The sequence below is a fragment of the Triticum aestivum genome, chromosome 5D (genome assembly GCF_018294505.1).
Source record: "Triticum aestivum cultivar Chinese Spring chromosome 5D, IWGSC CS RefSeq v2.1, whole genome shotgun sequence".
Lineage (NCBI taxonomy): Eukaryota > Viridiplantae > Streptophyta > Magnoliopsida > Poales > Poaceae > Triticum > Triticum aestivum.
The window spans coordinates 501,689,705-501,700,727 of NC_057808.1; the positions used below are offsets into that span (position 1 = coordinate 501,689,705).

An 11,023-nucleotide genomic window follows, 5' to 3' on the forward strand; every position below is an offset into this window, starting at 1 on the left:
TTCCTTAGACCATGATATTGTGCAACTCCCGGATACCGTAGGAATGCTTTGGGCGTGCCAAACGTCACAACGTAATTGGGTGGCTATAAAGGTGCACTACGGGTATCTCCGAAAGTGTCTGTTGGGTTGGCACGAATCGAGACTGGGATTTGTCACTCCATGTGACGGAGAGGTATCTCTGGGCCCACTCGGTAGGACATCATCATAATGAGCTCAATGTGACCAAGGAATTGATCACGGGATGATGTGTTACGAACGAGTAAAGAGACTTGCCGGTTACGAGATTGAACAAGGTATAGGGATACCGACGATCGAATCTCGGGCAAGCATCATACCGGTAGGCAAAGGGAATTGTGTACGGGATTGATTGAATCCTCGACATCGTGGTTCATCCGATGAGATCATCGTGGAACATGTGGGAGCCAACATGGGTATCCAGATCCCGTTGTTGGTTATTGGCCGGAGAGATGTCTCGGTCATGTCTACATGCCTCCCGAACCCGTAGGGTCTACACACTTAAGGTTCGATGACGCTAGGGTTATAGGGAAAGTTTGTTCATGGTTACCGAATGTTGTTCGGAGTCCCGGATGAGATCCCGGACGTCACGAGGAGTTCCGGAATTGTCCGGGGATAAAGATTTATATATGGGAAGTCCTTATTCGATCGCCGGAAGTGTTCGGGGGTTTATCGGTATTGTACCGGGACAACCGAAAGGGTTCCGGGGGTCCACCGGGAGGGTCCACCTGCCCCGGAGGGCCCTATGGGCTGAATATGGAGGGGAACCAGCCCCTAGGTGGGCTGGGCGCCAAACCCCCCTAGGGCCCATGCGCCTAGGGTTGGGGGGAAACCCTAAAGGGGGCGCCCCCCTTGGCTTGGGGGGCAAGGCTCCCCCCTTGGCCGCCGCCCCCCTCTAGATCCATCTGGATGGGACCGGCCCCCCTCTCCCTTGCCCCTATAAATAGAGGGGAGGTGGGAGGGCAGCCGCACCACATCCAAGGCGCAACCCCCCCCTCTCCAACACCTCCTCCTTCCGCGGTGCTTGGCGAAGCTCTGCCGGAGTACCACGCTGCTCCAACACCACCACGCCGTCGTGCTGTTGCTGGAGTTGTCTTCCCCAACCTCTCCCTCTCTCCTTGCTAGATCAAGGCGTGGGAGACGTCACCGGGCTGCACGTGTGTTGAACGCGGAGGCGCCGTTGTTCGGCGCTTAGATCGGAATCAACCGCGATCTGAATCGCTACGAGTACGACTCCTTCATCCGCGTTCTTGTAACGCTTCCGCATCGCGATCTTCAAGGGTATGAAGATGCACTCCCCTCTCTCTCGTTGCTAGTCTCTCCATAGTTTGATCTTGGTGATGCGTAGAAAAAAAATTAATTTCTGCAACGATCCCCAACAGCCAGGACTCCATGGCTTCCCATAGCGCAACAACCATAGGGCCTTTGCACATAGTGTGAAATGTATCCTCCCGTTCAACGCCACAAAGAACACATATGTCATATTTTTTCGTAGTTCTTTTACATTTGTTTTCCATAGTGGCAAAAAAAATCTGTAGCAAGTTTCCATCCGAAAATGCGTACCTTAGGAGGAGCATGGCACCTCCACACCGACTTCTAGACGTTGTGGTTGTCTTCTGGTGCCCTGCTCGCCACACACATAGAGGTGCCGACTTTCTCCTTGAGTGCTAGCTTGTAAGCACCATAGACGAAGAAGAGGCCCTTCGGGTCCCGCGCCCAAGCTAGCGCATCATCATGTTGGCGGGGAGAGGGTGCAACTTCAAAATTTCTTCCATGCCAGATGCGAGGAAGTGTTGAGGGAGTAGATCTTCATTCCATGTGCCTCGACCATTGAGCAATTCATAGGCCCGACACATCCTGCATCTTCCTTGGGCGACATGGATTTGTACGATTGGGGACTCGACAACCATGGATCACTTCAAATATGAATGCTCTGACCATTGTCGACCGTCCATATCGGCCCATTCTTCAATAGCTCTAGACCATAGGTAATTGCCTGCCAAGTTGATGAAGCATTACCTGCAAACACCGTACTCCCAAACAACCATTCCCACACCTAACCAAGTCTCAAAATTTGTAACATATGGAGTCTGCTTGGTTCTTACCCAAGTGCGCCCCGCCAAATCATGGGCGCACCAAAAAATATTGACGGACGATTCGGCCGTCTCATCTCTCCAATGAATTGACGCAAAAATAGAGAGGGATGCTGAGGTGGGTTGACACACCAAAACATTGGAGCCTATCCAAAAAAGACGCGAAGTCTTACATCAACTTCAGTATTTTGGCTGGGCAGGCGAGGTCTCCAATCCAAACAACCATGTGAAACTCTGCCAAGCACAATCTCTTTGCTGAGTCAGCCATTCACAAAGATCACCAGATAGGGAAAATTTTGAGGCAGCTGACGTGTCACCATTCGAGTAGTACCAACAGTTCTAGGTCACCACACGAATAAAAGAAACAGTTCTGAGTCACTGGCAGCCCGGCCGGTCACGGCAACGCTGAAGCGCATCTGCGCATGGCAGGCCGCGCATTCTACATGGGCGGGCAATCTCTCTCTGGAGCAAAACGCTGGCGAGTTAAGACCGACCCGGCCCAACCCAACCGAGGAACCCCAGGGCCATTCAGACGTCACCCCGCACGCCACGCACAAGCGACGACCCCTCCCTCCTCCGCCGCCGCCCTAGGGTTCCGGCGATGGCGCACGGCGGCCAGCCCCGCCGCGCCCCGGCCGCACGCCGCCCCAAGCCTTCCGCGTCCGCGCCCGCGCCCGCCGCCGACCGGAAGCGGAAGCGCGGCGCCGTCTTCAAGACTGCCACGCTCAAGAATCAGATTCGCTCCACCGAGCGCCTCCTCCGCAAGGTACAGGGCCCCTCCTCGCTCGCCTGTGGTTAATAAGCGATTAGTCGTGGAGTGCTCATGCTTGTCCTGGGTCGAGCAGTGGTTGATTACAAAGTCTGCTCAATTAAGTATCGGTTGCCCCTGCACTTGCTATCCTCATTTGGCTTGCGGTTGGCTGTGTTCAGTGCCCGCCCTAAGGATTTCAAGAGCTTAGTGCTGTAGCTGGATCGATGCTGGCTTTGGCACGGGTATGTGCAACGTTGCTTGAGAACTGTATTTAGCTCGAATGCTCGATACATCTGAAAAATGTCAGGAATAACATTTGATTGCTGTACTCCATTTGGAAGTATAGTCTGGGACTCTGGGTCGATGATGAGTGGTTTATTTTATCCAAGCTTAGCAGGTCGCCCTAATTATCTGAAAAACAAGTAGGATTTAGGTCACCACTCAGCAGTGATGGTGGAAAATTCACATCTATTCAAGGAATCATTACTTGTGCACTCGGTTGCCCCAAGATACGGTGATATGGGTACAGACACCGGTACTGCAGAATGGCATTTTTTTTCTTTCAAAAGTGCAGATATTGCGATATGTTTGCTCATATATAATAAATATTTTTAAAAATAGAAATTAATGGTTGTATGTAAACAGGACAGTTTAGGAATGCTAATAAGTTGATAGAAACATGAAAATGCACTGTAGATATGATTTTAGTTTTCTTCAGCCACTGCAACTTCAGTTTGAAGGCCACCGAAGAGTAGGGCCTGTCACATTTGGGCATGATCTGACCCCCTTATTGGATATCAAGCAAATCCATTTTGACTCTGTTGTAGCTTCCTTTGTCTTCCTGAGTACAATTCTTGCATCTGAATCGCGCAATTCCTCCACCTCCTGCACCTCCTTCTAAGATGTCCACGTGATTCCACAAAGGCCTGTTGCATATATATTTGCCGGCACATCCTAAAATAGTGTGAGGCATATACAACATTAGACAACAAGAAGACCAACTTCAGCAAGCAAAGGACAGAAAGGGTAAAGTCTCAACTGACCATGGCCAAGAAAATGTTGACTCTCTGGTTGGTTGGAGCCTGGGAGGAAATGCAGGAGCAGGAGGCGGTGCTCAAATTTGTTGGGTGGAGCAGCGGCTAGCTTGTTTTTCTCCAGTGCAGCGCCAGATGGGTGGAGAGGGAGCACTGGAAGCTGACCTCCTTCCTTGCATAGAGGCACTTAGGTCAAGGGGGAGGGATTAGGGGTGGCGGTGCTAATGGGGGAAGGAGTGACGGTTCTCAGATGCAGGGAGGGAACACCGAAGGCCGGCCTTCTTCTTGCTGGTGTGGCGGTGATCAGGTAGGGCAAGTGCGGCTCTCAGGTGGGCATGGGGGCCAGCGGGGTGTTCTGTATATAGTTGGGGTGGTGTAGGGTTTTTACGTATTCTGGAGAGGTATCACAGGCGTATTTTTTTTAAATAGAAATTCCTTTGATACGTACATATTTGTGCATACCTGAATGTATCCGAGTATCCGGACCTGATACACTGGTTTTGCGCATATCCATGTTTCCAGGCCTGGCATGCGTGATGTCTGATGTACATACATATGTTTTGATTCATACTAATCCAAATTAAGGAATCCATGCTCAAAGCTTTCCCAAACTGACAAGTTCTGGCAGACTTGGGGCCTCTTCCATATGTATCTGGTGCCATTTTGCAGAACACATATTAGCCTTAGCCCTACATACATTTGAGACCTGTATTGAGATGTTGCATATTTTATCTACAGGACCTTCCTCATGACATGAGGGTTGCTCAAGAGAAGAAATTGGAAGAACTAAAGAGACAGCAAGAGAAACAGACTCAAGAGGCCATGCAACGAACAATACAGTTGAGGGATAGAAAGATAAAGTTTTTTGGTCGGTGTTCTCTTACCTTTGTTTGTATTCGTTTCTAGTGTCCTTTGTGACTGTCTGCCTGTATGACCTTATGATTTTCTTGATGTGGGTATTCTAACTTCACAGAGAGGCGAAAGATTGAGAGGATGATAAGGCGTCTTGATAAACAGCAACGTTTAAATGCTGATGAGGCCAGCAACAAGTTGGCAACATTGCGAGAAGATCTTGAATATGTTAGAGTAAGCTTACTGAAGTTCTTTCTCTTGCTTTGTGAACCATTTTTTGGCATAGGATTTTGTATATTTATTTAGGACCAAGGACTATCCTTGGTCTCATTCATGGCTGGTACTTGTTCTAGAACCATTGAACCTCCTTTAATTTTCAGCTAAAGGTTATTTATCTTTGCTTGTGCAGTTTTTCCCAAAGAAAGAAAAATATTTCCCTTTATTCACCGGGGGTAATACACCAGATGTTGTGGAGAAAAGGAATACATGGCGTAAACAGATCAAGGAGAATCTCATCGCGGCTGCAGCAAATGGAAAGGACTTAGAAGGTACATGTTCCTCTTGATTAGCTTTCAATTATTGATTTATCTAGATTATGATTGCATCTTCAACCTTCATGTTTACATTGAAATATGTGCCACCTGTTGGCTAGATATCTACTGTCTAAACCACTAAATTTTGTTTTTGCATCACCCAACAGAGACAGCCAGTGACGATGACACCTTGGATGTGAGTGAAGATGATTTCTTTATGTCTGGAAGTTCAAGTGATGAAGAGGCAGATGATGAGCTTACCGATAAAAGTACAAAGTATGATTCACAACTCTTGGGCATTGTACTTGCTATTAGGTTCCCAGTGGTATATCATGCTATAAATTTGTTACTCTGTGAACATTACACGGGGTGACCAATTAATGTTTAGTTCGGCTTACATTATTGCATACAGTGTGTTAATGAAATTGGGTTATCCAAAAACTATCTGTGAGTAATCATGATATGTAAGTGAATCCATGCAATGTTGCTTTACTGCTGCAAAATATCCTATCTGGGTCTGCAAGATAGCATTTTTTTGTGACCGGACGATATTCCCATGGCAAATGTCATTATCAACTTAGTTTTGAAGTCAAGGGACAAGGCTGATTCCTGAAAAACAGGGTCTATAATCATTTCAGTAGTTGGTTGATGCTCATGCAGTTTGAATCATTTCATTTCGTGGTGGGAAAACATCATATTTTCTAATAAATTATTCCCCACAGATTTTCTCAGCCTGGACTGTAACCTTGTACTCCCTTCGTCCGGAAATACTTGTCGTAGAAATGGATACAAATGAATGTATCTAGAACTAAAATACATCTAGATACATCCATTCCTCGGACAAGTATTTCCGGACGGAGGGAGTATCTGTTTTGCCTTAACATCTTATGTTCAGTGACTTCATCACTACATAAATGTTGCATAGTAAGGAAAGATATTCTAATGCTTTTTCTTTCAGAGAACCTGGTGCTTCAGCTAGGGCAGCGTCTGGTATGTCGAGTGATGAAAAGAACCAGGTTGTTTTCTGCACTGCGTCTCCAGTCTTCCCAATCAGCTGTCACAATTTTGCTTCCTTATATTTAAGCCCACTACTGTGCAATGCAGCGGCAGAGAGATGCTCGAGTGCTTATGCCACCACCTCGCTCATTACCACCTAATAGAGCTAGATCTGCGGATAAACGTGCGGTGTCCAGCTCTAGCAATGCTTCGACCAGCACAAGCGGTAACTCATTCAAAAATAGGAGAGCATCCAATCTTTCTGGAGATCACAACAGCACTCTGAGTTCAAATTCTGATGCTCATAAGCCACGCCGCAAAAGGAGACCGAAGAAAAAGAAGCAGGTATAACTTTGCATACATGCTTTAGCCTTTGTACAGTAAGTCCTGATATCTATATATGACTGAGAATAACTCTGATGGTTTGAACCTAAAGGTTTTCTAGTCAGTGATGTGTGGTTATTTATCGTAAGTAGATATCCATAAGAACAGTTAGAATAATAAAATCTTACAAACATGAAGATAAATTTGTCCACATGGTGTGTGGGTGTGGTGCATGTATATGTATAACTGTAAGTTTGTTATGCTTGACTATTGTACACAAGTTGGTGGACGGTTTTATAGCAAGACTCAGATGTTGCATGCTCTGTTTTTGAGTCGCCGACTAATCGCCGATTAGTTGCCGACTAATCGCCAAGTCGTCGCGGCGTGGCTGGCTCGCGCAGGCGACTTGACTCAGGGAGCAAGTCGCGCGACTTGCGTGGCTCGCCGGTGACTTGGGGCGATTAGTCGCACGACTCGCTGGCTCGCGTGGCTTGCTGCTGTTGTATATGTGATCATGTGGGGACTGGGGAAGGAGGAGGACCGAAGGAAAGAGAGCGCAGGGTGGGCCATATATGTGCTCTGCTTAGATATAGTATATGAAAGAGAGCGCAGGGTGGGCTCTATATGTGCTCTGCTTAGATGTAGTATATTTTCTCTGTTGTATATGTGCTCTTCTGCTGCTGTAAAGGAGAATACTTAATAATACGGCGAAACATTTATACAAAACACCTATCCCGAGCACACGCAAGTATGTGCTCTGCTGCTCTATGTACTGTTGTGCCATGGCGACTTGGGGCGACTAATCAAGCCAAGTCGCTGACTCAAGCCAGCAAGCCACTAGCCGCAGCCTCGGCGACTTGGCTTGACTCGGCGACTCAAAAACCTTGGTTGCATGGTTATTTATGGCAAGTAGATGTCCATGAGAACAGTCATAGTAAGATCTAAGGAACATGAGGAGAAATCTTTGCACATGGTATGCGTGTGTGTCTTTATGTGTATAACTGTAAGTTGGTTATGCTTGACTATTTTACACAAGTTGGTGGACGGTTTTCTAGAGAGACTCAGATGTTGCATGGTTATTTATCCTAAGTTGATATACATAAAAACAGTCATGATAATAAAATCTTACAAACATGAAGAGAAATCTTTCCACATGGTGTCTGGGTGTGTAGCATGTATGTATGCGTATAACTGTAAGTTGGTTATGCTTGGACTTTTTACACACAAGTGGGGAAGCTATATCATTGGGAATAATATCTTAGTTGGTTACCTTTGTACCATTTGTCTGCCTGCGTACAACACCACCGATACCATGTCACCTTGTAGCCCTGTACTCAATATTATACAAAAGTCTCATGATGCTTGCTGCTGCTTGTCCATCTCAACAGGCATGAATGAATATTCCGATCCTCCAGAAGAGCAGAAACCAAGATCTGTTCCATCCCAAAGCGCGGCTTCATTCATGGCTCGTCGATTCGAAAAGGGAGAAAGAAACCCAGCAAAAGTGTGCCTGAGCAAGCAGTTGATTTTGTACGCTCGCTCTCTCTGATGTAAAATGAACCCTCCCCTTCCTCCCGTCGCCCCGCCCCCGTTTGTCTTACAGATACAGAACAACTTACCGTCGTAAACACCCGACATTGCTCGTTCTTATCCCTGAGTATGTCTTCAACTCTTTACAACTGGGTGCCAGCTCCATTCGGTGCTCCTGCCTGAAAGCCATGCTACACGCTCTCACCGTCTCCTTGCCGAGTATGGTCTGCTAGTCTGCGGTCTGTGGGGTGTGGACCTGCCTGCCTGCCCACCGCTGGGATCCCATGACCTGGTAACGCGTGATGCCGCTGCACTGTTGTCTCCCCACTGTCTGGTCCGCATCTGTATCACCATCATCATCATGCATGGCATGGTTCATGTGGGTCTAGTGCCCCTTGTCCGTAGCTAGCCATAGCCTGTAAGAAGAATGTTCAACCTTACCCTCTCGCAATCAAGCGCCCTTGTTTTCTACCGGGCATGTGTAGTACAGTAGAGGAGTACAATGTTACTTACTGGGGTAGTACATCGGGCAGCTACGCTTCCTTATCAATTTGGTTGCTCGTGCAGCCATGGCCCTGGAGGATTGGGGGTGGAGGTCCCGGTTATGCTGTGTGTGACGTACGTTGCAGACTTGCAGTGACTCCTCTACATTCGTATGCAGCGACTCCTCTACGTCCGTGCCGCTGCCCGGAGCAGGGACTCCGGGATTTGTGCGTGTTATCCATTTGCAAAACAAAAGAAAAACGAGTCGCCTTGGCAGAAATCGTCGTCGCTGATGAGATGGGATGTTTGTGTTTGATTTCATTCAGATCGATGTGGTTTATGTGTACTGTTCTTGGAAGGAATATGTCCACAGGAAAAGAGAAGGGAGAAGTGGTACGGAAGGAGAAGGGAAAAGCGAGGGGAATGCCTGGCAATGGCGCCACAGGGGGAAGGAATATGATGAAACATCGCTTCTTGATCGGACGTGTCCTGGGATGGACAGTTCACGCGCCACCACCACTACCAGTTCGATATGACTCGTGTCATCATCAGCAGACACAAAGCAAAAATGTATACTCATCTTTGAGGGATGAATAGACCACCAAATTTGGAGCTTAATCTCACTCTCATTTTACGATCCGTGTCCCAGTTCCTCAGCGGTACAAAAGATTAGATTAACTACAAACTAAGCATCTACACACAAGTTCTTTCTTACTGCATGGCTGCCTGAACCTCTGACTGTACACCAGTACATGCATGTACCTACTACTAGTACAACAAAACAGTACCGCTGCTGCCGGCCGGCCTGGCCGCCGGAGCGCGCGCGCCTGTGAGTCCTGGACCCAGCCTCGCGTTCGTACCGAGTACATGGATCGAGTACTTCACATGCCAGGCGCGTGCCCGCGTAACCCGGCCTCCGTCGCCGTTCACCCATGGCCTGATCATGCATCTGGCCCATGCGTGCGTCCTTCTCCTGATCATGTGCCACGGCCGGTTTCCATCATCTCCAGATTGCTTCATGTATGTATGTGTGCTTGATCGTGTCCTTTTCATCATCGTCATCATCGTGCTTCGGAGCTTCTCATTATCCTCAGCCTCTTGCAGGAGGAGATGAACATGCTGCAGAACCAGACGAACAACCGCTCGTTAGTTAGACTCAGGTTCTAGCTATTGCAGCACGTAGATCCACACCAAAGATCGGCGTTGGTCGGTTGGTATGCAAATTAAGATGGATGGAGGTTGGCGTGCTTACTCCCACGGGACGTCGCCGGCGAGCATGAGGTCGCCGTCCTTGTCCTCGTACGCCATGGCGAACTGGCCGTTGTCCGGCGAGGGGCCGGAGCAGGAGGAGAAGCAGCCGAAGAGCGCGTCCAGCGCGGCCCGCAGCTCCCCGTACCCCCCGTACGTCCGCAGGTCCACCTTGCGCAGGTACGGTGCCCCGTCCATGCTCACCTTCACGTAGAGGCCCCCTCTCTGCCCGGCCTCTCCGGCGCCCTTACTCTCCTTCGCCGCCGACGCCGACGCCGACTGGAACGTGCTCTTCCGGTACGCCCCCACCGGCGGCCACCCAACCACCTGAACCCTGCAAGCACAAATCATGCATACGAACCCATTAGCTCTCCTGCAAGCAACTAATCGCGGTTAACATATGCACGGCGTGTGGCGGCCGGCGCTTACTTGGAAGCCGGTGCGGCGTCGTGGTCGTCGGTCCCGGAGGCCTCGCTCGTGGCCGCCGCCGCCACTGTCGACGACGACCGCTTCTTCTGCGAGCCGAACGCCGCGTCGCCGCCGCTGCCCGGCGGGCCGAGACGCAGCTCCGCGTCGATGATCTCCATGGACGGACGTGCGAACTCGCCTCGCGTACGTCGCCGGCAAAAAAGATCGCTGGAAAATGAGAAGTGCGTGAGGCTTGGGTAGCGTAGCGTGTGGTTGAGGTTGAGGTGCGGACGTTGCTTCGCTTGGGTTGCGCGGCTGCCCCCGCATATATAGCGCGGGAGGATGGCAGCCGCGCCGGGTTGGTGCTGGGTGGCTGGCTGGAGTGGCTGGTGGTTGCGTGCCGGGCTGCTCTCACACGCTCGCGAGGACAGGGATGGGTGGGCCGGGGGGACAGCGAGGGAGGTGCTGTGTCTGGGCCCGGGCAGACAGGCGGGCCCGGGAGTAATGGACCGGGTCGGGGCAGATTCCCAGCGGTGCCTGGTGGCGGGCCCCCGGCCTGTCTGGCACATGCGGCGGGGCCCGGCTGCCGGTGTGGTGGGACTGTGGCACACGTACGTACGTGTCGCGCGCGGCTCCGCCAGTGTGGATGGAGTCGAGTCTGGTCTTCACGGTCACGGCGAGCCACGGTCATGCATGTCACGATCAACGTACGCACGTACGATGCCGGCAAGTTAACTGTACCACAGTAGTTTTTTC

General features: G+C 49.9%; 2 protein-coding genes across 2 annotated transcripts; one reads left to right on the forward strand and one right to left on the reverse strand.

The window, feature by feature from the left end:
• The first annotated feature begins 2,574 nt into the window (after nucleotides 1–2,574).
• Nucleotides 2,575–8,274, forward strand: LOC123123219 (rRNA-processing protein efg1). The gene is made up of 8 exons (XM_044543688.1): nucleotides 2,575–2,874; nucleotides 4,632–4,761; nucleotides 4,867–4,979; nucleotides 5,155–5,293; nucleotides 5,446–5,554; nucleotides 6,237–6,294; nucleotides 6,383–6,619; nucleotides 7,987–8,274. The coding sequence occupies exons 1-8, from the start codon at nucleotides 2,710–2,712 to the stop codon at nucleotides 7,990–7,992; spliced, it is 957 nt and encodes a 318-aa protein (XP_044399623.1). The 5' UTR covers nucleotides 2,575–2,709; the 3' UTR covers nucleotides 7,993–8,274.
• Nucleotides 8,275–9,207: 933 nt separating this feature from the next.
• Nucleotides 9,208–10,577, reverse strand: LOC123123220 (auxin-responsive protein IAA14). The gene is made up of 3 exons (XM_044543689.1): nucleotides 10,289–10,577; nucleotides 9,864–10,193; nucleotides 9,208–9,730 (listed from the first exon to the last, which is right to left on the reverse strand). The coding sequence occupies exons 1-3, from the start codon at nucleotides 10,444–10,446 to the stop codon at nucleotides 9,673–9,675; spliced, it is 546 nt and encodes a 181-aa protein (XP_044399624.1). The 5' UTR covers nucleotides 10,447–10,577; the 3' UTR covers nucleotides 9,208–9,672.
• Nucleotides 10,578–11,023: the final 446 nt, after the last annotated feature.